The 25,937-nt window shown below is 37.6% G+C and overlaps 1 protein-coding gene across 1 annotated transcript in view; it reads right to left on the reverse strand.

The window, feature by feature from the left end:
* DIAPH3 (diaphanous related formin 3) overlaps positions 1-25,937 on the reverse strand; it is a 489,880-nt gene that overhangs the window by 287,311 nt on the left and 176,632 nt on the right. Inside the window, exons 15-17 of the mRNA XM_055336191.1 lie at positions 23,982-24,086; positions 20,502-20,810; positions 19,639-19,753 (exon numbers count right to left, since the gene is read on the reverse strand). Coding sequence (XP_055192166.1) covers positions 19,639-19,753; positions 20,502-20,810; positions 23,982-24,086 — 529 coding nt within the window. The remainder of the gene's footprint in view (positions 1-19,638; positions 19,754-20,501; positions 20,811-23,981; positions 24,087-25,937) is intronic.

Genomic DNA, 25,937 nt, shown 5'->3' on the forward strand with positions numbered 1-25,937 from the left:
TTGCCTTTAGATACCATTTTAATGTTAAATCAAGAACTGTCAATCAGCACCATTTGTTTGTAATCCCTCATCAGAACCCATTGCCTCCATCTGAACATTCACAGGGAAGAATGCAGAGAGCATATCTGCAAGCACTTAACCTTCATCAACCAACATTCATGCATGCTCATTAACATTTTTTATCCCACTTTCGAGCATGACACAGCTCATACCGGAATAATAACTCGCTGATAATTGTTCAAGACAACAGCTGGACAGGCAGAGTGCAGAGGTGAACACTCTCATAGATTATGGGGTACAGTAATGCATTACAATTAGTATAAAGAGTCGTATGCTCATGTTCAATAGTTTTCAAAAAAAATTAAGAAAATGTCATTACAAAAACAGCATTCCCCTCTAACTTTAACTCTGCATGGCTCACTGCCTGATTCTCTTAACTCTTCACTATTTTGATATAAATCAATGACAAAAATTGACCCCAGTTACTATACCATTTCATGAATGGAAGCAGTAATTTTGATGTAGTATACTCAGAAACTAAACTTATGATCTAAATTAAAGACCACCACGAGGGAAGGGAATATTTTACATCTTTCTAACAGTTGTTTTGTATTAAATCTCATAAGGTCTTTACTATTCAAAAAAAGTGGCATTGAATACTAGGTCTTAAAAATGAATTCAAGGGGATCCCTGGGTAGCTCAGCGGTTAAGTGTCTGCCTTTGGCCCAGGGCCTGATCCTGGAGTCCCGGGATTGAGTCCCGCATTGGGCTCCCTGCATGGAGCCTGCTTCTCCGCCCCTCCCTCTCTCTCTCTATCATGAATAAATAAAACATTTTTAAAAATGAATTCAAGTTAATTGTCACTGAAGAAACCTTAAAAAGCAATAAAAAAGGAATCTTAGCTATGGAAGGGAACTTAGAGAATATCCAGTCCAAATGCCTGATTCATAACAGCTACTCTTCTTTGTCATAAAGGAATACAAGTGAAATTAGTATAATTGTTGGAAAAGGTAATCAAGAGGACATGATCACCAGCTGATCTTTGAGCTTGACCCAGGTGATTAGGGACTCCTGACCTGCTGTCCTTGGAATATATGCTCTACTACTCCCACAGTGGAGGCTGGTCCAAGAACATAGCCTTGAGAGAGTAGGGTTTTGTTGAAACCATCCAGATGTATACATGACTGGATCCAGTTAAAGCCTCTATATAAATTTTTAAGATTTGATGGGTAGGTACAAACATCTACTCATCTTGCAGCTGCCCCAAACAAGTCTCGTAAGTTAAGTTCCCTTGCTTTTTAAACATGCCATCTATCAGTCTGGAGTGGTCTGCCTCCTTCAGTGGTCTCTCCTTGCCCTCTGTGCACAGGGAGGCAGTCTGTGAACCAATAATAAGAGTCGCCATTTATGAAGTAATGTGAATCAGGTATCATGCTAGGCATTCAGTAGACATGGTCTCTTGAAAATCTTGTGAGTAGCTATTAACCTTTTTTCAGATGAGAAAATTAATCTGAAAAATATTACAAATTCATCAAGTTCCAAAAAAAAAAAAAAATTGAGAGACCAGATTCCAACCCGGCATTCTGATTCCAAAAATGAAGCTTTTCATTATTAATTTTTTATTTCAGAATCTTGCTTCTATTCCCATTATTTTATTTCAGAATTCTGGCTATACAACTATTTGACTCTTTAGAATTAAACCTCTTCCTGAAAGGTCTTTTTCTAAGATACAGCACTTAGAATTCCACATTTTCTCACTAATGTCCAAGAAGCCTGCTCTTAAAATTCACAAAAATCTCTAGTCTTTGTATTTTAACTAGTTTCCCTTTAACATCCCCTACCTTTATTTCTTCCACCACCCAACTTAGACTTTCCAAACTTCTTCAGGTAGTTGCTACTATGCCCTTTCTCCATTTACTTACCTGACATTTAGTCACAAATGTCTGTGAGGTGAATTGCCAAACCTAACTAAATACAACAGTCCATCTCTCCAGTCCTACTTCCAGTTAGTGATCACTGTCAAAGGAAGTCACATAATGCACACTGGGATCCAGTATAATTTAATAATATAATCTGAAATAAAACTTCAATTATATAACTCAGTAGTCAATAAACTATAGCCCCATGAGCCAAGTCTGGTCTGCCACTTGTTTTTGTAAATAAAATATTACTAGAACACAGCTATGATCATTAGTTTTCATAGAGTATGCGGCTGCTTTTACACTGTAGCAGTGCAACTGAGTAGCTATAACAAAGACCCTATGACCCACAGAGACTAAAATATTTTACTATATGGACTTAAGCAGAAAAGCTTTGCGAACCTATGATATAACCTAAAATGAAGATCCACAACAGTGCCTCAAGTCAACTGGGTAAAAATAAAAGCTGTTTATCATCAGCCTAAAATCTACAGACACCAGCTTAATTCACGCTATTAACCTGACATCAGCCTAGGCTCTGCAATGCTTTCCAAAGTCCACCCGCTAATAATTGTCTAATCCTGGTTGACTATACTTCCAAAATCTCTCTCATATCTCTCTTACTCCTATGGAAGGAACCTAGATTCCAGACTTCATCATTAATTCCCTGAGTAATTCAGGTGGCCTCTGAATGGTAGCCCAGCCTATGGCTTCTGCCTTCTACAACGCAGAGCTGCCCAATACTGAGCTGTCATACTAAAACAGAGACTGTGTCACAGTATATCTATCTTCAACACATTTCAATGTTTTTGACAAAATTTAATATATTTCACATTTTAAATTATTAATATTGATGTGATAGAACTAAATTTAAATGCATGAATTTTACATAGAAAGACCTCCATAATATGGATACAACTCTCCTGGTTCATCTTTCAGTGACATTGCTTCACCTATCCCCTGCACCCATCCCCACAGAAACTGAAGTACACACCATTACTACTCTTTAACTCTGAAGCCTACATATTTCCCCAAACTCACTCGGCACATATCCAAAAGTGTGCCTTTACTCACACTTTTTCTCCTTCTCCCTGTGTTTTTATTCACTAACCCATCCAAAAAACTTATGAAGCATCAGTGAACATCAGATACTGGCCTCAGTGAAAGGAATAGAGAGGGAAGAAGGCAGATCTAGTTTTATCCATGGAAAGACTGAGTCTATTAAGGAAAGAGAACATTAAATAAATACACAAATAAGAATTTTATGAGAATCACAAACCAATACTATGAATGAAAAAGAGCTATGTGGGACTTACAGAGAGGTCTATCCCAATCTGGAAAGTCATAGAGAGCATACCACAAAGGAAATGACACCAGAGCAAAGAAAGAAAGTTCACATGGGGTCAACAAGGTGAAGCTACCTCCCCTCATGAGGCTGTTTCTAATTAATCCAGTTTCAATCAATAGATTTTTGAATATGTCTAAGAGTTGTGATATGACTGACATAATACTAAATGGCCAGCCAAAATATTATAAAACCTATTTAATAGCATAGAATGCATCTGTGCAAATAATACAAAATTATATTGCTTATACACATTTCAAAAAGATAAAAGGGAATAAAGGCAAACCCTACACTGATTTAAAGTAGGTAGCAGAGTTTAGGGTGGTACTTTTTTCTTTCATCTATTTCTAAGTTTTCTGTAACAATTATTTTATAATAATAAACTATAGCAGTGTAAATAGTTAACCATCCTTACAAAATTTTAAGGAACATAATATTACATGTCTACTTCACTCACATGTAATATTTTATAGATATAATATAGAATAACCCATAACACATTATCTTTCATGTAAACTTGCAAGCTTCCCAGGCGTAATCACCTGTGAATCCTACCACTGTTCAAATTTTCTATATTATTATTTGTATCCCAAGTTTCTCTACTTGATTAAAGCTTGCATTAGTCTCTATAAGAAGAGTTAATGTACTTGATTTTGTAATGCCCAATCAAATATTTACATAAAAACAGTTCCAGTGAATTTTGACATTTTTAAAAGCTTAAAGTCAACAACTATCCCCCCCAAAAAACAAACAAAAACAAAAAAACAAGCATTTACAACAATGTGGAGAAATTAGAACCCTAATGCATTGATGGAAGGAATGTAAAAAGACTCAGCCACAATGAAAAACAGTTTGGCAGTTCCTCAAAAAGCTAAATACCAAATTACCATGTGACACAGCAATTTCACTCCTAAGTCTGTTATGCAAAGAATGGAAAACAAGTATTTAAACAAATACATGTTCACAGCAGCACTATTCACAAATGCCCAGAAAAAGAGGAAACAGTTTCAATGTGCAAAGAAGGAATAAAAAAAATTCATATATACATAGCATAGTATATACATAAAAGGAATGTAGCACTGTACATGCTACAACGTGTCCGGTCCTAAAAAAATACCATGCTAAGTGAAAGAAGTCAGACAGAAGAAGGTCACATATTGCAGGTCTCCCATTTATATGAAACACCCAGTATAAATTCACACAGACAGAAAACAGATTGGTGGTTGCCAGGGCTGGAGAAAACGAACAAAGGGGGAAAAATGCTTAATGGGTACAGGATTTCACTTTGGACTGACGGAAAGGTTTTAAAACTAAACAGAAGTGGTGGCTGCACTCCAATGTGAACGTCCTAAATGCCACGGAATTATTCACTTAAAAATAGTTTTTATGTGATATGAATTTCATCTCCTACAAAAAAAAAATCAATATCCAACAAAGGTGCAATTTTCGGGGGGGGGGCCTATAAAATGTGTTACAATCTATTTGTTAACAGTTATTCTTGGTTTGCACACATGGAATCAAGGTCCATCCAACAGTAAGACAGAACTTACCTCAACTCTTTCCTCCTCCTTATACAGATCCTTGCTGCTAAACCAAGCAAGAAAGGTCAATCATTTCAGCATCTAGATCCTGAACCTATCCCACCCTCAATCACCTTCACAGTTCTGAACTTTTTTAACCTAGTTTACAGAAGAGCTTGTTATTCACTTGGAGCTAAAGTCATCAGTGGCAGAGTTCACTGGAATCTGGATCACTTAAATATTTCTACTCTCCATCCAAAATTCCTATTTGCTTAAAATGAAAAAGAAAAAGATAGCTTGTTGGGAGAAGATGAAATTATTGTATTTCTCTTTTAAAGGAATGAGAGCCCATTCATTCATTCAGCAGACATTAATTCCCTGTCTGCTATGCGTCAGGCATTCTGCTAGGGGTTACCAGTACATCAGGAAAGGAAAACAAAGATCTCTCCCCTAAAGAGTTTGAATTCCAATGAGGGCAAAGAAATAAAAAGACAAACACATGCTTGGTAGATAATGATATGCTAGAAGTTGACAGACGATCTAAAAAAAAAAAAAAACAAACAAAAACAAGGTAGAAAGAGCTGGCATGGGGATGCAGGGGTGGAGCGCATGGGAAAACCTGGCAGTACTAAGGCAGGAGCCTCACAGAGAAGGCGACATTGGAGTCAACAGTCACAGATGGTAAGACTTAATTTTTCCCCTTCCATGTCCAAGACAGGGAACCTCTGCAGCGAATCTGGGGGGGGGGGGGGTCTCCAGTGTGGCTGAAGTAAAAGAACAAAGGAGAAGGTAGTAGGAGATGAAAGAGAAAGCAGAGCAGCAGGAGAGGGAACGGTTTCCAGAGGCTTTGGCACTCTCCCAGTGAAAGAGAAAGGGTTCAACCATGTGAAAGCAGAAAACTGCACAGCAGGTGGCAGCCAGGGGCAGAACCCAGGCAAGCTCGCCAAGGTGGAACCTGGTGGAAGACGTACTGCCAATAAGGTGGCAGTAGCTCCCACAGGGAATTGTCGTAGGAGATGAGGAATGGGTAAAGACTGCAAATTAAAACACTCAAGAGTAAATGATGACCCAGGGAGAGGCAATGAAATGCACAGCCATACTTGGTGGAAAAAATAGACCAAAGTTACTGAAGTCTAGTGTAGAGAGCAGAAAAATAACAAGGAGGATACAGCTAGAAATACAAGTTGGACCAGACCCTGAAAAAGCTACCAATAACAGAGAAGATTTTCTTTTTCTTTTTAATCCTTTAGAACGCATGCACACATGGCATAGGAAAAATGTGCTATTTGTAGGGGTGAAAAATTTGAAGACAGCTGGCATTACTTTCTTAAGAAGAGGAAGAACAAGGGATCCCTGGGTGGCGCAGCGGTTTGGTGCCTGCCTTTGGCCCAGGGTGCGATCCTGGAGACCCGGGATTGAATCCCATATCTGGCTCCCGGTGCATGGAGCCTGCTTCTCCCACTGCCTGTGTCTGTCTGTCTCTCTCTCTCTCTCTGTGACTATCATAAATAAATAAATAAATTAATTAATTAATTAATTAATTAATTAATTAATTAAAATGAGGAGGAAGAACAGGAGAAAACAATATAAAAGGTATTTAAGAGGAAAAAAAAAAGTTGGAAATACGTATGTAATGGATGAAATAGCTGTTAGAGCTTCCAAAGGTTAAAGGAAGAAAAGAAAAGAGGTCACTGTGTACCACACAGGTAGTCAGGGGAGCTGATACCAAGGTCATTTCCACACCAGTCTGCATCCACTTCCACGGACTCTTTCCCTTTCTGGTCTAAACAGGAGAGAGAGGGGATCCCTGGGTGGCGCAGCGGTTTGGCACCTGCCTTTGGCCCAGGGCGCGATCCTGGAGACCAGGGATCGAATCCCACGTCGGGCTTCTGGTGCATGGAGCCTGCTTCTCCCTCTGCCTGTGTCTCTGCCTCTCTCCCTCTCTCTCTCTGTGACTATCATAACTAAATAAAAAAAAATAAAATAAACAGGAGAGAGAGGAAAGAACACAAGGTAGGGAGTCCGGAAGAAGTGAATTCTTGACTGCTAGCTCCTTGATAATGATGTGACCCCAAGGGCCAGATTTTTAACTTCTCTGAGCCTCAGCCTCTACACATGAAAATGGGAAGAAGGCCTAAATCTTAAAATACAAGAATCAGGCATGGTTATCGGGGCCAAGCAGGTGCTCCTCTTCCCTCTTAGTGTTCAAGTCAGCTCCTTTCTCTCATTGCTTTTTGCTTCCAACAGCTGTTCTGGACTTCTTACAACCCTCATATAATCAAGAATAATGAGAAATTTTGATTTATTGAGGTGGTAAGTTACGCTTATTCATCAAGAACACATTCACGAAAATAGCTTTTTTGATAAAGCACACCTCAGAGATACAAAAATGGGCATGGGATGATCCCATCAGTTGCCTTCTCTGCACTCAACAATCTTGCAGAGCAAAACAGCCGGTAAAAAATGAAGCAGCCGGTAAAAAATGATTATCAATTTTGGATTATCTGGTTCATGGAAGGATATGCTTTCATAAACATGTAAGTTTATGAAACACACACACACATACACACACATCTAGGAAATTCTATTATAAAAGTATTGTTACCACACTGAAGCTAGCACAGACTGCTGCTTTACTCCCTATCAGTCCAGGAAACACTGTGCAATCTACTAAAGTGGGTAATGGAAACACAAATGATTGGTCAGAGAGCTCATATTCACTTTTATATAGATGGGCAAGGTTTGAAATGAAGCACAATAAAACTTGAGAAAAGTATTATTCAGAAAAAAATATAATTTTAAAAAAGAAAAACATTAAATCTCTAAACACTAATACTCCTCATTTAAAAACAAACAATTATTCCACTGGCTATTTCAACTCTTCTGGGTTGAATCCTATGCTGTGGGAGCAGAGCGCCAAACTGTCCCACTGTGACCTGTGAAACCCTGAAAAATAATTGGTTCTCTAATTGACAAAGAAAAGAAGATTAAAGGAGGAAGAAGAGCTCTGCTTCAGAAAGAATGAGTCTAAGGCACTATTATGATAGAAGAGTAGACTGGCAAATGACTAACAGCCAACAATTAAATTAAAATAAATTGCTTATTTTGTGTGAAATGTGGTTGCATGAGATCTTTCTGATAAATGGGATTTCCTCAGTGATGAAATTTTTCCAATTAAAATAAACTTTTTATATATTGTACTTGAAATTGCCCAGTGAAATATGCAACTATAACAACATATATTTTCTAGGTTGTAATGAAATTGTATGTTCATATCCATTTATAGATGCTTATTAGGTCTGAGTAATATCTGGACCAGGAAACGTCCCTCTTCCCAAAGTCTCTATCACAAAACAAACACTATTCAGATGAAAATATGTTGTGAAAATCACAAACAAGAATCATAATGTGCATTTTTAAATATTAAACTAAACAACAAAGTGAGGAAATTGTTTTTCAACAGGAAGTGTAGAAAGTTAATAATGTAATCATAAGTTATCTCCCAAAAATTAATAATGTATAAAATATAATGCATTTCTTTTTCTAAATTAGAACCACTTTTTCCTTCTTTCTTAAAATACAAAGGCAACAAATAAGAGCAAAGAACCAATTTGTTTTCTTTCTTTTTTTAAAAGACTTTTTTTATTCATTTGAGAGAAAGAGAGCACGTGTGTGAGAACACGGTGGTAGAGGGAGAGGCAGAGGGAGAAGGAGAAGTACACTCCCCACTGAGCAGGGAGCCTGACTAGGGACTCGACCTGAGCTGAAGGCAGACACTTAACCAACTGAGCCAGCCAGGTGCCACACCCATTTGATTTTAAATGCCAATGGTTCTTTACCCTAGATTTCTGGGTTGAAAATACATGTATAAATATACAGAATTTAGTAATTTCTCAGAAAGAAAAATAAAATTTATAGCATACATTACAAACTAGAAAATACCTTAATAGACTGTGTGTGATACCCGTTGCCCATTCATTAAATATAGTATATTTGACTAAAGAAGGGAAAAAAAAAATCTTTCCTGGTACTTAGAAAGACATTTTGTAAGGATTTTTCCTAAAACTCCAGAAAAGCACTTAGGAGTGGTAACAAAAACATGTTAACGTGATTATTAAAAATCTGAAACTCAATAACATTTATTGAACAGAACAAATAAATTTACAGAGTTAAAATGCCCCAGGACCATAATATGGCATTCCTGTGAAAGGAACATACACATAAAGAAGACAGACATAATTTTAATGAGTGGAATAAACAGAGCCAAGTACCTTGTGAAATGTTTCAATTTTTGGACCGCTCATCCTAGCACCCTCATCCTCCTCTGCGGAAGATGACCATGTTCTAATCCCTAGAACTGTAAATATTTTACTTTACATGGAAAAACAAACCTTGCAGATGTGATGACAGTGAGAAACCTGAAGACTAGGACACTAGCATGGATTGGCCAGGTATACCCAATTGAATCACAAAGTTCTTCAAAAGAAACTTTCCTGGCAGAGGTCAGAGTCTGAGAGGGATGTCATTAAGGAAGCCACATATGTGAGCAGCTCTAGAAGCCGGACAAGGCAAGGAAGAGACAGATTGCCCCCCCAGACTCTCCAGAATGTAGCCTTTCTGACACGCTGATTTTAGCCCAGTGAGACCATGAGGCACTTCCCACAGAAATGTAAAACAGTGGGGTGTCTGAGTGTCTCAGTGGTTGAGAGTCTGCCTTTGGCTCAGATAGTGATCCCGGGGTCCTGGGATCGAGTCCCAGATCAGGCTCCCTGCAGTGAGCTTGCTTTGCCCTCTGCCTATGTCTCTGCCTCTCTCTCACGAAAAAATATATTCTTAAAAAAAAAAAAAAAAGTAAAACAGTGAACTTGCATTACATTGCCAAATTCACAGTAATTTGTTATAGCAACAATACAAAATTAATACAAAGCCCCATCTGTGAGCATGATTCCTCCTACCCTCACTAGCTAAGCTATGCTAGAAATGGAAGGAAAGCTAAGAAAGTAAAGAAGAGCTAATCCTGAGTCCTGACATCATTGGGACCCTGAATTTACCAAATCTAAGAAAACCAACCACCTGACTTCTTGTCTAAATTGCTTTTAGCCAGTTATTGTTTCCTTGCAGGCAAAGATCCTTACCGACTCACCAGAAAACACTGATTTATAAACACTAATACAGCATGGAAAATTCCAAAGGTGTCTCTCAATCTTAGATTTGGGGGCTGTAAGACATTCCAAAATAAAGACTTCTCACTTCAGGGGTTTCACTCCCTCCTTATCGATTATTTGACATGCTGTTAGAAAAGCTGAAATACCAATGTTCATTATCAACTAAGTTATAAAGACAGCTCTATGTATTTCCTTAATTAGTCACCACTTTAGGAAACAAGAATGGAGCTAAACCATAGGAAGTCCTAGTATGTCAAAACAGGAGAATTTCAACTACTGTATAAGGTTCACCTAATAATTTCTTTAGCTTACACCATAAAGCAGGAGGAGGGGGAAAAATATATTCCTAAAAAATTATCACTCCTCTGAACCTTTTTCTAGCACTCTATGAAAATAAGAAAATTAACAGTTATCACCCTTCCTGCAAACCCTGGGGAGAATTTAGGCAAATACAAGAGCCAAGTAAAGCTTATGGCCTATCAAATGCAGGTTCCCTATGCCTTAATACATCCCAGTTCTATAATTACATTAAGTCTTACATACCATCCTCGCTAATTTTTGAAACTGTAAATAACTGTCAAAAATAATCATGAGTAAGTAACAAGAACTGGAGTTTACCAAGTGCTGATTGAGCTTTTCAAGTTCACTCTCAAAGCATTAGCTCAATCGCGCCAAGTTAAAATTCTCAGTTTTTAAATCTCATAATATCACAGAAATTATTGGCTCAACTCCATTAATGATTTATAAACTGAAAGAAAAAAAAATCATGGACAAACTTAGGGAAAAAATGAGAAAAACAAACCAGTCTGATTTTCCTGATTCAATAGATCCCTCCTTCTACAGGAATTTAATAAAGCATCTGACAACAAAGACATACACAAAAATGAAAGAAACAGGATGTACAGAATCTATTAATACTTTCTAAAACTGATGGTACCAATCAGTGCTACAGAATTCTTCTCAAGTGGCCACTAACATATGGCAGCTAATGCAGCAGTTCTAGGGTTTGAAAGACTTCATGTGGAAAGTGGGGCTAAAGCTGGCTAGGTCATCCAGAAGATTCAGAGGAGGCACACAAAATTTTACAAGTGGAAATGAGCCTGCATTCTCAAAATTTAAGTTCAGCTAATAACTCCTGAACAACTACAATGAGCTGGCCATTAAAGATGCTTTAAAATCTTCATGATATAATCCTCACATCACCTTCTGAGATGGGTATCATCTCCCCCATTTTATAAAGAACTACAGCCGCAAAAGCCAGGGTCACACATGTGTGTGTGTGTGTGGTGGGGGAGACTCCACAGTCCCTCTCCCTTCCACACTCCACAGCAGGGTGTTGGTATTTACAGCTCAAATACTTACAAAAATGAATAGAGGGGCCAAATGATGAAAGATGGTCTTAATAAAAAATGGCAAGTTTTTAAAGCCTTTAATATAAATTGTGGGCTGAGGGTGAACTGCTGTGGGGCAGCGGTAAGGTGGCAGGAGATGAGAAGGAAATTATTTTAAATCAAAGAAGAGCACTTTAAATAAAACATAATAGGATTTCTTTTAATCAGAGCAGCAGCATGCCACAGCAGAGAAGCATTGGCTTTAGACTCAGATCTGTATTCCATTCAGAGGGGCAGCTCCTTTTAGCTCAACTTGGCTTGAAGAGTGCAAGTTTCTCTTACATATAACATCTATGCAATATTCGCCTTGGTTCTCCCACAGGATTGTTTTGGGGAGCAAATAAAATGATATGAGGTAAACACAACTGCTAAAAAAAAATTATCATCAATGCCATTGTATTATTATCTCATTAAGGAGTTTCTTAGTTTTGCCAGATTTGACATACTTTAACAAATACATTCATCTGTTAAAGAGGATCCAAAAATGAACGACCTGATGTTAAAGTCACCATAAAAAGGTATTCCTAGTTGAATGAAATATCTCATTCTCATTACAGATAATGTATTAGCCCCTTGAATTAAAAAGAAGGGGAAGGGGGTGCCTGGGTGACTCAGTCAGTTAAGCTTCCAACTCTTGGTTTTGGCTCCAGGGTGATCTCAGGGTCCAGATCTCAGGGTGGTGAGATCGAGCTCACATCAGGCTCCACGCTCAGCAGGGAGTCTGCCTGAGATTCCTTCTCCCTCCCTCTCTCCCTGTGGGTGTGCACACACTCTCTCCCCCAAATAAATAAAATCTTTAAAAAATAAAATAAAATTGCATATACGTAAATAGGCAGCAGTCAAGTCCAGGCCTAGGCCCCCGGCCTGGGCCTCATGCCCAGCACTGTACAAGGTAGAAAGGCTATGGCAGGCTTCATAACCTTGGCTGCCATGGGTCCCACTGGTAGAGAGGTGGACTGCTTCTCAGAATAATTCTTAAGTGCAGAAAATAAAATACATAGGAGATCTCCCTTTATGAAGGGAGTATACCTGCAAGGAGTGCACTTGGCTGGCAAGTCAAGCCGTTAGCAGCCTCAGAATCCTCCTGAGTCCAGGCCATGCTATTCCTGGGCAACCCGAGCCAATGGCTGAGCATGACAGCAGCACTACCCGGGACTCCCCTCACATGCCCTCTGCCTCAGAGCACCCTCCCAGCTAGGATGGCTGAGAATTTGTCATATTCCATCACGGTTGAAGGCTCTCCCTCCCTAGTCCTGCTTTCTCCACCTTCACGCTTCACCTGCATTGCCCACAGCACAAGTCCTAAAAAAAAAAAAACCTGGTACACCAACATCTCTCAGCATTGGCTCCTGGAGGACCCAACTGACAAAATATGCTTCTTTATTAGTGTACTGAACAACAGAAGCCAGCTGCAGGTCTCGCAGCTACCCGCATTTTGAAGTAGTGAGAAGTTTCAATAATATTTTTAACATATCTGAAATAATTCTAGTGGGATATAAATAAAAGTATATATCAACTAAATAAGTAGAAATGGCATAGGTGCTAATGTGTTTGTTGCTTGTATTTATAACCAAAGGAAAAGCTAAATTTCATTTAGAGATTAGTGAAAGTAATTTTTTTTTTCTTATCCAAGTTCTAAGACCCTAAGTTAACTCCTGAACTAGAATGCATCTGCCTTGGAAACAGCCATTCTTTTAAGACACAGACAAGCACTTACACAAGTGAAAGCTGTGATAACCAAAGGTTTCTAATCTGGTGCTCTCCTTAGATGCCAGAAAATCCATGATTGCTTGTGTTAAATGCATAGGACATGTTACAAATTATAAGCTGTGACTAAATGATTTAGCCTTGAGGGACAAAACACACCCAACTCACAAAAACACAAATACATAGTTACCTCAAAAACTAACTTATGAAATTCAAGGTTAAAAAAGTTATTTTCATTAAAGGTTTTTTCCCTATTACAAAAGACTTTGCTACATTATTTTATAATTCCAACAGCATACAATTCAGCAAGAAGCCTCCTACCTCTATCTCCTTATGACACTCCTACCACGACCCCCCACTCTTCTCTAGTGATGGCATCAGGTTGCAATACTAACTCCACATGATCCTATTTCTTCCAAGCCTAGCAAGTGTCTTTGGAGGTGGGCAGAGGGAACAGGGAAGAATGCAGAAGAGGGAGAGAGAAGGAGCAGTGTGAAGAGCCAGATTTACAAGTATTGCTTTAAGATTAAAATCACACATTCATGGCACCTGGGTGGCTCCATGGTTGAGCATCTGCCTTTGGCTCAGGTCATGATCCCGGGGTCCTGGGCTCGAGTCCCACATCAGGCTTCCTGCAGGGAGCTTGTTTCTCCCTCTGCCTATGTCTCTGCCTCTCTATCTCTGTGTCTTTCATGAAGACATAAATAAAATCTTTAAAGCAAAATAAAATAAAACCATGCATTCAGAAGGATGTGTCTCCTTTATTTTTTTCAGGTGACTAATACTGTACACTAATTATGAGTGGGAGTCTTGAGAACATAATGCAGACAAAGCAAAGAGTAATTGCCTAAAATAGGGAAGTGGACTTTGAGCAACCAGAGGGCAACAAGAGATGACCTAGGTAAATGGGGAGAAGACAGAAGATATGGGGATCTGAAGAGAAATCCTGAGTGAAAAACATGTGTGAGGACAATAAAATCTAACAACCTTACAATGTTGTCAAGAGAGGACAGCTACAAGTGCACCACTACAGACTGCAAGAATTAAAACACCAAAGGTGACCTTGTAATCTAAAAGGAACACAGTTTACCCGGATCTACTACTAGTCAAGTGACTCTAGGCATCCAGTGCTCCCTAGAACCATTTGTCTCTCCAATGTTAAAAGGAAAAGAGAGAAGAGGAAAACAGCAGGGGGAGGAAGCTATGTTTATGGGCACCTCTCCCCATGCACGCACATCTAAGTCTCCTCCTTTTCTGTTTATAGCATTAGTACAATACACAAGTAATGCGCCTAGTTACAAGGGCCTTTAAAATTCCCATCACAGATGCCAAAGATACACTGTATAACTAAGCGTGTAACTGAAGCATTCTGGGACTTAAAAGTCGCCTGTGGCTCCAGGCTAAACAACCCCACTCTCTTTAGCCATTTTCACTAAGTTCTATTTCTTTAGAGCTTTCAGAATAAATTTCTGTTTCTTTAGCAACCCAACACAAAATACAAATAATTGGTAACAATGAGATACTTTCTAATGGTGAAACAAGACATTTCTGACCTATGCCATCATTTCCTTAAGTCTTTAGTTCGATTCAGATTCAGACACAGACAAGAACCAAAGGATAAATCCCTAGGGAAATATTTAATTCTTCACTGACTTCCCCCTCAATCTTTCCAAATTAGCATTTGTCAAATGTCTTCTCAGAAAAGTTTAAGACACATTGCATTCGTCTTGGCATCACCTCTTTATTAACACATATTTCCAAAAAAACACTGCTACAAATTATATTATTCATCTTCATTTAGGCTTGTGAGCTAGTTTAGGAATTTTTTTTATACACTTTTGTTCATACAGAGGAATAAATTGTGTTTCAAATACAAAGCGACACCCTGAGCACAGCCAAGTCCCTGGAATAATCCATGGTTTATCACTCCCTACCCCAATACTTTGTCCACTGAACTATGATGTCAGAAATCTAAGCTTGATTTGTTTTTAAGTGCATAATCCATTAACTGTTTCCATATGCCATAACAGTTCAGTTGAGAAATTATTTATAAACCAGTTTATTGGCCTTATCTAGCAAATATGATGCACCTGTTATAAAATGTGATTACTTCAGAAAGCTAACAATTGTGGAATCACATTTTTATAATAAATCAGTCTAAGTGAATTAGACTATTCATGTACTTTCAAAAAGCCCTTTAATCCCTATTAACAGTTTGTGAATAATGAAAGTAATTAATATTAATTTTAGTTGATAAATCCAACACCAATAACCTGTTAGTATATTTTAATCCATTTTCCAACAGCCTGTAAAAATTAGCCAACAGATGCTTTCAATCCGGTAAAAAAGTACACAGGTCATTAGCATTATTTTGATGATACCAAATGTTCAATATATGAATATTGTGATTAAATTTCAAAGAGATATATAAACAATTTTCTTTTATAATCTTGTTAGGTTTTAACAGGAGCCCAAGAGAGTAAAACATGGCAGTCCTTTCTGAATCAAAATCAACATTTGTCATTCCATTCCTCATTCTAGTGCTTCAATTTGAGGGGGAACTTGACTGAGTTTGATGGAGATTGTGAAAGCAACACGTGAATGGGCACGTGTCTGCCTTTCTCTCCCCAGTGCCAAACACAAGGCCTAACATACAATGTATACCCAATAGATATATGCTTGAAGAGTGGTAGCCAAAACAGGAGAGAGAAAAATGGGAGGAATGAATGAGGAAGAATGAGAAAAAGAAAAATATGACCAGGAAAAATGACTATGTTTTGTTTTCAGAAGAATTTAAAATATAGAAAGCTAAGATAGAACTCAAAAATCTAGAAAATGTAGGAGAAAGATAAGGAAACCAAAGTCACATTTTTAAAAATATTTATTTATTCATGAGAGATGAGAGATGGGGGGAAGGAGGGAGGGAGGGAGGGAGGGAGGGAGGGAGGGAGGGAGGGAGAGAGAGAGAGAGAGAGAGAGAGAGAGAGAGGCAGAGACACTGGCAGAGGGAAAAACAGGCTCCATGCAGGGAGCCCAATGTGGGACTCGATCCTGGGTCTCCAGGATCACACCCTGGGCCGAAGGCGGCGCTAAACTGCTGAGTCACCCGGGCTGCCCCCCAAAGTCGTATTTGATAGCAAAATAAGGTATAGAAGAAAAAGCAATACAATTGAATCAGGCAAACATGTTGATTTCACAGGAAAACCCTAAGACAGTTTCCTGTACTCCTAAAGATAGGGCACAGGCACTTTCCTAATAAAGCAATGTTATAAACATCACAGGAAGGTTAGTTTAAAAGACAACATTATTAAAATATAACTGGGAGAAGATATAATAAAGAAGATGAGTTAGGAGGAAATGTCCAAGCTCCTACCTAGAATACCTTGCTATTTTCTACCAGAGCATGAGGCAGGGTGGTATTCTGGAGAGTTAGCATGTTGTGCAGGAGAAAAATCTCAGTAGAGATGTGTTCCTGAATTAGACAAGGTAACGTGAAAATGGCCCAGTTCAGCGAGTGGTACACCACAGATGCTCTATGGATACTATTAGGCCCTCTTCCTTTTCCAACTTTCAGTGTATAAAATCACCAAAACCCAGGCATCTTAACCTGAAAGTTTATAAAACCCAAAGCAGTGTCTTCCATAGAAACAAAAAACCTTAGTGACCAAAAACTACAGAGTATGTGACTAGAACAGATAGAGAGTAAATGATTGAATTCAGTTCCTTTTTTCTTTCTACCTATTTCAAATGTTTAGGGAGTACAACTGATTGGCATTTACCATTTTAAATTCCTGGGATGGAACTTTCACTTTTGTAATCAGAGAAATAGCTCTGGGTTTTTTGTTTGTTCAATCAATTTATACCCCCCTTTGCCCATTTCTCCTACCCATGCCTCTGGCAACCACCAATCTGTTCTATCTATGAGCTTGGTTTACTTTTTTTGTTGCCTTGAGAATCTACATATAAGAGAAATCATACAGTATTTCTCTTTCTCTGTCTGAATATTTTCAATTAGCATAATGCCCTCAAGGTCCATCCACGTTATCACAAAATGCCCTGGTTTTTAGACAGAAGAATTACTGCAATGGAAAAAAAAAAAAAAAACAGATATTCTATTTCTCTAAAAACCCGGTAGCGTCTCCAATAACAAGAATCCTGTGTCCTTCTCCATGAAGCTATAATGCAAACCAAAGATGAAAATCAACCAGTAGGCAATGCCTCTACTTTTCCCTGCCAGCTAGAGATCAGAGAGCAACTGTCTGGCCACCTTGGACTGAATAATAAGTGACAAGGTTTAATTTTGAATTCTGTGGAAATTACAAAATTGATTCAAAGTAACCTTTGGAGTCACAGGAGACAGGCAAAAGATTTGGACCTAAAGCCTCAGGGGCCAGGCCATGAATAAATAGACAAGGAGCAAGGTGGTGACTCCACCAGCCCCTTAGTCTTGTCTAAGCTTTCCAAATACTTTAGTCTCGCCTTCTTTTCTGATCTTTAGTACAAAATATCTATAGAAAATCCTGCTTTTCTGCAAGCATCAATTTTGTTTTCCAATAAATCATCCACCATCACAGAAGAAAGAAGGTAGCATTTGAGGAGAAATGATAGAATTTGTGGGGCTCGGCCAGCCACTATGTCAAATGAGAGACTCAGGGGTGAGGGGACAGCTTGTCCAAAGGCAGAAAGGGATGGAAGTACAGAATATTCAGAAAAAGGTTGTCCTTCCCTCACCTTCACCTTTATAACTAGTATTAGATCCTGCAAATACATTGTTGTTGTTGTTTTTTTTTTTCCAACCTTGAATCTCAAGGCTAAAGTTAGATGACTTAAGAATTTTTTAAAAGTCCAATTATTTCATTTAGGGCTAGCACTACAGCTAAATTAAAGACATGCTAACAAGTTTCCCTTTTGGGCCTCATTAATTAAGAAAGTAATCAGAGTAAAGAGAGAAAAAAAAGAGACAGTAGCTGGATGGCAGTATAACTTAAATAGCTTTAAGGTACCACCATTTGTACCTACTAGGAAAGCAAAGGGAAAACTAATCAATTCCAGATTATGAAATCTGAAATTCTGAAGTGTTTTACATGTAAATACACATTTTAACTGCCATATATTTTCCTTGATTGCCTGAAGAGTGCACTAATCTTATTCAAAGAAAATGTTCATTCTCCATAATCAAAAGGTAAAATTAAGATCTGCTTACTTCACAAGTTTTCCTAGGATAAGCCTGCTGGGAAAACGCCCACTGTTTTCAAAGATCAAAACACAAGTTTTACTATTTTGGTCAAGAACAGTACCCAAAAATATCTGCTGAAGGTTTGGAGTTAATCCCAAATCCTGGAAAGCCACCTTAATTTAAAATCACCTTTTAGAGTTTCTAACTTACAATTATTTTCTAGAAAGAGATTCTAATTTATAGTTATATTTTACAAGCATTTCAAAGGAATGCAAATTATTTTTTTCTTTTAGGATCTGCCAATATCCTTTCATTGCTCTGATTATCAAGTTTAATCAGATACATAGTATAGTGCCTAATACATAGTATCTTCTTTTTTAAGATTCTGAGAGAAAAAGAGAGAAAGAAGAGAGAGAGGACAAGCAGGGTAGGGGTGCAGAGGGAGAGGGAGAAGCAGGCTCCCCACTGAGCAGAGAGCCCAACGACACAGGACTCTGAGACCATGACCTGAGCTGAAGGCAGATACGTAAAGGACTGTGCTGTGCCACCCAGGTGCCCCCCAGTATGTATTTTAAGAAGTTAATTCTTCCCTCTCGATAGCAAGCTTTCCCATCTCCTGGAATGCACCTCTCTCCTTCAGCTTTCTGTGGTCAATGAGCCCAGTCATAAGTGGCATAGCCTATGGTGAAAAAGGTTCCTTTTGAAAATTAAAAGGTAATCACTGATCTAAGTACCTTGTAATATAGGCCTAAAATGTAAGCATTACAGAACTTAAAATTAACTCAATAGCTTAAGTGGATATCAACTCTGAAACGTGTGGTAGAGATCCAATTTTCAGATAAGAATGTTTGAATTATTAAAAAAAAAAAGGAAAGAAAATGAATGCTATCATTTTTAAGGGAAAGACCATATAACCTATTCATATACTTCTATTTTAAGCTTTCAAGGTTTCAATAAATTTGGTATTTCTTCTGTCCCATGTGATTCATACCAGTTATTTTGACAGTCACTGCAATATTAAAGGGTGGTAAAATTCTAACCAGAAGGCTCTCATTTTTGTGTTTTTCTATGTCCCATTGACAAAAAGGAACTCTCATGCCAAAATTCTCTATGAAAACATCCTCCTTTTTTTCAAAAGTCCAACTTAGAACATCTTCAAAAAAGCTATTATACTGAAAATTTGACAAAGTTCTGTATGAACCATTTGCATTTTAAACATGGCCCATGCTATTAATGTAAATAGCAAAATTTGGATTTTAAACATTGCTTTTTATTAGATAATTTATTTAGCCACTAGTGAAGTAAAAATATCATGTCTAGGACTCTTAAAATAAGAAGCTCTCCAGAAGTTAATATATAAAAATTGGCAGTGTTAACATACTAAAATTAACAAATAAGCATGATGCTCAACTTACCTTTTTGTTGGCAACAAAACGTATTCTCAAGTTTACAGAGCAAATCCACATTTTCATACTTATTTTCATTTGCTTTGATCCAGAAACAGCTTTCAGTCATTTCGTGAGGTCTGATCTGCAGAGAGATGGATTCATAAATAGTTGGGTGTTTCAACTGTCCCAGCGCAATCACTACATTCAGACCCAGGGTCCCATAGCTGCCAGCAGATGTTTACGAAGTAATCCCTGTAATATTTTTCCCCAAAGTGTGTTCAATAAAATACAAATTCCCCGGGAAGCTAAGGTTTTATTAAGGGAACAACAACAACAAAGTTCCACCATCACGTAGTTGAGGGTTTGAAGCAGAGTGAAATTAAATTTGTTTCTTCTTAATTATTCCTCTCAGAGTCTCAGGTAATGCTCGCATGCACTCCAACAATTCAAGTGCACATTACACATCATTTCCCAATGTTGCGTGACCATGAAACAATCTTGCTGTAGGATTCAGAATTTCTGTGTCCTGACTGAATATCAACTTGTGATAATTAGCAGGAATTTTTCCAATGGCTACCAATATAGAAAGTTCCAAAGAACACCAAGAAACACTTCATATAGGGTTCAATGATGCTAATGCTGAATTGCCAATTTAATAACAAATCAAATCCCACTGTAACAACTATTAACTCTCACCAAGTTTCTGATCCAGAAAGCCCCAGTTGGGAGAAAAGGGCATTGTCTCAACACTTTTATTGAATTCAATTAACGCTTGTCTATTTAATATCGCTTTGATTAGGATTTCCACTAGAAATTAAACATAAGTAAATATTAAATTTTAATCTAGGTGGCAGTATGTTTATGTTTTTTTCCCTCTATTTCTGTTTTACCTTTAACCAATTCAATCTTCTCATGCTGGTTTCAGGTTTAAACTCTTTCTTTGGTTTTAACCCAAATGGTAGGGTTGGTGGAGGAGGAGAGTTTCGCCCACTGAGAAATCCCAGAGGAGGTGGTGGAGGCACGGGACCACCAAAAGGCATTGGCATTCCTGGAAGTGGAGGAGGTGGGGGAGGAGGGGGTGGAGGTGGCATGCCTCCACAAGATGGCAGTGGCAGAGGAGGAGCAAGTGCTGGGGGGCCAGTTCCATTTTCTTTTGACTGTGGCAAAGAGTTATTTCTACCAGCTGGCAAGGCACCAAACTAGAAGAGAAGAGGAAAAAAGAAACATGACTAAAAATATCTGTGAAACATGTAAAAGTATACTCTCCTCAAACATAATTACTTTAAATCAAAGATAATTCAGTATCAGCAATTTCACATGGATTAACTGAAAAACAAAATTCCAACCAAGTTGGGTCCCCCCCCACCTCAATTAAAGAATTTCATTTTTTTTTCATAAAAGTATAACTGCCAAAAATATTATTTCCTATTTTGGTAGTTATGGCCACCTAGTTAGAGATGTCCAGGAAGGATATGGGTACATGGGTCTAGAAGATTTGAAAATCAGCAGCTTCTAGGTGATAATGAAAGTCACGAGAGTAGGTAAGTTCAATCAGTATTTACAGAGTATGCAGCATAAAGTCAAGTCTATATACAGAATTCTATGGAATACTAGCATTTAAATGAGAGGTTAAATAATAAGATCATCAGACTTAAATAGCATTGTCACATGTCTTTATCTTAAGAGAAAAAAAAATCTGAAATTCTTAAGTAGGCCCTGCAAGGGCACATAACAATCCTCATGAACTGGCCTTTCAAGTGGCTTTCATATATAATTCCACCTTTATGCCAACCTCATAACAACCTCAGGGCCCTTGCACATGCTATTCCTTCTGCCTGGAACCTAAGTCTCGGCACATGGTAGTTCCTGCCAATCCTTTCAAGTCTTAGCATAACCTTTCCTCAGAAAAGCCTCATCTGGTCACTCCTTTTACCCTGATAGCACTGTGTGCTTCTCTTCTGATTGCCCTTATCATAGTGGTAAGTACTTATGGAATCATTAGCATTTATCTCTTTGATGGATTATAAGCTCCACGAGGGAAGTGACTAAGTCTGTATAATTTACTACCTCTTTCTCCAACACCTAAAGTTGCAACTGGCAAATGACAGCCATTGAAAAAAGAGGTGTAAGATGAATGAATTAAAGATGAGAGAAAAAGCAGACAAGTACAGGGTGATGAATCACAAGTGAAGGGGGTTGCTATTCTACACTGTCCAGGGTCACAGAAAAGCAATGCAAAACCAGGAGTGAAAAAGAGCCAAATAGGTCCACTGGTCACTTTTGTTCTGTGTCTATGGCATGGTAAGAATAAATGCATTTTGATTATTATAAAGAAGATCAGAGTTGGTAATTTTTCGTGATAGGATTATTTTCCTGTAATTACTCATTTCAATTCTAAGACACAAACACACTATCTTGCAAATTGTGGCCTTTAATAAATCATTTTAAAAGTTTTATGGCAAATTTATGGAAAACAGATCATGTATAAAAGCCTGAAATTGACATCTGAGATCAACACAACGAAAACGTGTCATAAAAGAAATTGAAACCACAAATCAAAAAACAGATCTTAACAAAAACATTAACTATAAAGTAGAAGCAATTCAGCATTATGCTGCATTGCTGTTAAGATGGACAGTATGCCCTGTGAACATTAAGGATGTATGTTATTTTCACACTCAATATACATTTTATAATTATTAACATCTTAAAGATATGGTTGAATTTCTTCTCTTTTTAGTTCATTTGGGTAGAGTATGGTTGACTTAAATATATTATTCATGAGGCCAGATTATCCTGTGATTAACTTGATTATATTCCCAGCACCTGACAATACTTGGTTAAGTGAATGAAGGTAAATGAAGTAAAATCAGACAATGGGATATATTTTATTCATACCCCTCATATTCATTATAGCTTTGATCAAAGAGAAGGATCTTAAGATAAATGAATGGATTTCATGAGAAACACACACTAACCCAAACAACAACAATTGTTCACAAAAAAAACCTTTTCCTGTTGTTCTTCAAAAATTAACATGGTGGCCAATATGAAGTCTCTAATTCTAGGCTTGCTTCTTATGGCCAAAATAGTCATCCTTATCCATATTTTCAAATAGTATAAGAGATTCCTGGATTTAATCTCAGTTTTAAGACAAATTTATTCCCATATTCATATTAAAATATATGTAGCAATAATATATCCAAAGTTGGTGGTTATTTTCTTTTTTATCAACAGGAATTCTTTAGTTTGGATTTACAAGTAATGCTTCAACTAGAAAAGTTTTTAAAATTATATTAGCCCAGACCAAGGGAAACTGGACATAAACTCTCAGCCACTGTCTATAACTCAATCTGAAATATAATCAAACATTTCTTTTGGTGTGAGAGACAAGGAGGCACACAAGAAAGATGCAAAGTTTCGATGAATTTTACTTCCTCCTTGTACACTAAAGAAAGATCAGTGAGAGTCATTTTCTTACAGATAAGAGCTTTTTTCCCCTAAAATTGAACACTTAACAGATAGCTGTCTCTTTGGGTACCTTCTTACAGCCTCTGTAACAAAACTATCCACTAAGTTTTTAAAAGAAAACTGAAGTAGCCAATAATAGAGGAAATAGTACACCGATATAGGAAATGGTACATCTGAGACTATTTCGACATAACCATAAATTAGGATGAAAGGAAATGAGCAAAACTATACTTATTGCTCATCATCCTATATGCAAATCTGCATGAAGAAATTTTGCTATGAATATTCCAGCTCCTTACTGTCATCCGTTTATAACATGCAGATGATGTATTTCTTGCTATCTCAATGTTTTATGTGTAGAGGGTGTATGTGAGCTATCTGCCTCATAATCCAGATTTGCTCTCTTTTTTTGTCACGTTTTAAATCTGTTTACTTTTGGAAATTGAAAAATTATCAGAAAATGTTCTCATTCAGCTAGAGGTTATCTTTCACTGCAAGGTACCCATAGGCTGAAGGTTTTGAAAAATAAATAGCTTGAGCAATAATTTCCTGTAGTGGGATAAAGATCAGTGATGAATGACAAATCTAAGAGTAAAAAAGACTTTCTTACCCTTTATGATTACATACAAAACATGTGACATTAGGAACAAAATCCAAATTAAAAATAAGGAAGCAGATTAATTAGTAAAAGTTTAGACATCCTTAAAAATGCAAATTGAAAAAAAGGTAGCAAAATAATTTTTTTAATTTACAAAATAGAAATACTTATAAACAATTCTATGAAAAGATACAAGTAAAATTAAAGTTTAAACATTGTGAGCTACGAAGATATGACATGACCTTTGCTTCCCTGGTAAGCTTTCAATACCCAAATTCAATCCAGAGAGATGGTATTTTACCTCTGACTTAAAAGCTTGTAACTCTGCTTGAAGTTCATTAATCTTTGCTTCTTTTTTCTGCAATTGAGCCTGAGTTTCTTGGTGGTCGGTAAACTCTTTTTCAAACTGGGGAAAACAAACAAACAAACAAAAAAAAACAGGAGACAGAAAGAAGGCATTGAAAAGCACTATTCTTCATAGAGAAATAGGATTCTAATGATCTGTCAGTAGGACACAAACATTTTATGAAAGGAATGGTAGATTTTGCTAAGTCACCCAAAGCCTTTCTCTAGGTCCCTACGGATCCCACCAAAAACCATTCAATTTGCAAGGGAGCAGACAAAGCCAGAGATGGAGTCTGTGACCTTCTCCTCTCGGCGGAGCAAAGTAGCCCAGAGGTATCTTCAACATTGACATTTTTCTTAAAAGTCCCTAAATATCATTGCAACTTTGTGTACAATAATAAAGAGCAAAGGACTGTACTGAGTTCTGTGACCTCTACCTGCAAAACTTTAAACTTATGTGAAGTTTATCACTAGGAATTAAAAGAATCCCATTTTAGTATTTTTTTATTATTATTAAATAACTCCATTTTGTAAATGTGTCACTTTCTCTTACATTGTCAGGAGAGTTAAGAGCCCTGATGTAGGCTCTAACCTTCAGCAATAATTAAAGAGAATAAAATCTGTGTTGTTGATCATTAATCTTTTGGAAATTAATCTTTGGGAGATTAATGGTAATCTTTCAAAAACCCTGGTGCATTACCTTATGGGAGGAAGGCAAACAGTAAAATTGGGTGAATCCAATGAGCTTTCTAATTTATATAGCTACTCATCGCAAATTCCCATCTTGCATTCAAATAACTTCATCATGCCATCATCATGACTAAAAACCTCTCCTAGCAGAGGTGAATTTCAAAAGGGTAGTGTCTCATGGTCAAGAACATTTATTTGACACTTAAAAAATAAAATAAATCTAAAAATATCCAACTACTTCACAAAAGTAGCCTTTAGATATTAAAACACAGTCAAATCTCAGGTAGGGGAAAAATAATATAAAACAACAGTTTACAAAAGGCACTTATATATGAATCTTATTTTGTCCTTAATTCAAAGAGATGCTTAACTAATCCCTCATCATTAAACCGGTAAGTGAAGACGTGAGAGTAAAAGCCAGATTTTGTCTTCCAATCTGGCGTTTAGATGAAACCATACCACCTTCCTCCAACTAACATTTAGATAATGCTCTACAGTTTGTTTATTTTACGTAGAATTTATTTTTTAGAACTGTTTCAGGTTTACACCAAAATTAGGCAAAGGTTCCAAAGATTTTCCATATACCCATCCCCCTCATACGTTTTGCCTCCCCCATGATTACAGTAAGCAAATCTGCTCCCATATTCATTCTTTGTGTGCCAGTGTGCTGCATTCCAACACACTGTTCTGGTTCCCCCGTTACCTTCTTGACTATTCCTATCAATTCTTTTATAGGTGCCCATTCTTCAGGGCCATACTCTAACATTGCCATGTGACAAGACTCTTCACCCCTCTCTTGGCCTCACTTCGTATGCCTGGTAGAATGGTATCTTCCCCACCTACGTGCTTCAATCCCCATTCATACACTGATGGTGTCCAAACTCCTACCACCAGCTCAGCTTCTCATCTGAATTCCAAACTGCTAATCAGTCCATAAAAGTATTTTCAAATGCTCAATGAACATTTTTCAAAGCAAAAAACAAGACCAGTATTTTTTTTTTATCCCCCCCCCCCAACTTTTTTGAACACTATTATTCTCTCAAAAGGATGACTCAGGGCAGCCCGGGAGGCTCAGCAGTTTAGTGCCTCCTGCCTTGAGCCCAGAGCATGATCCTGGAGACCCTGGATCAAGTCCCAGGTCAGGCTCCCTGCATGGAGCCTGCTTCTCCCTCTGCCTGTGTCTCTGCCTCTCTGTCTCTCATGAGTAAACAAATAAAATCTT

This window comes from Nyctereutes procyonoides, unplaced genomic scaffold, assembly GCF_905146905.1.
Source record: "Nyctereutes procyonoides isolate TBG_1078 unplaced genomic scaffold, NYPRO_anot_genome, whole genome shotgun sequence".
Classification (NCBI taxonomy): Eukaryota; Metazoa; Chordata; class Mammalia; order Carnivora; family Canidae; genus Nyctereutes; species Nyctereutes procyonoides.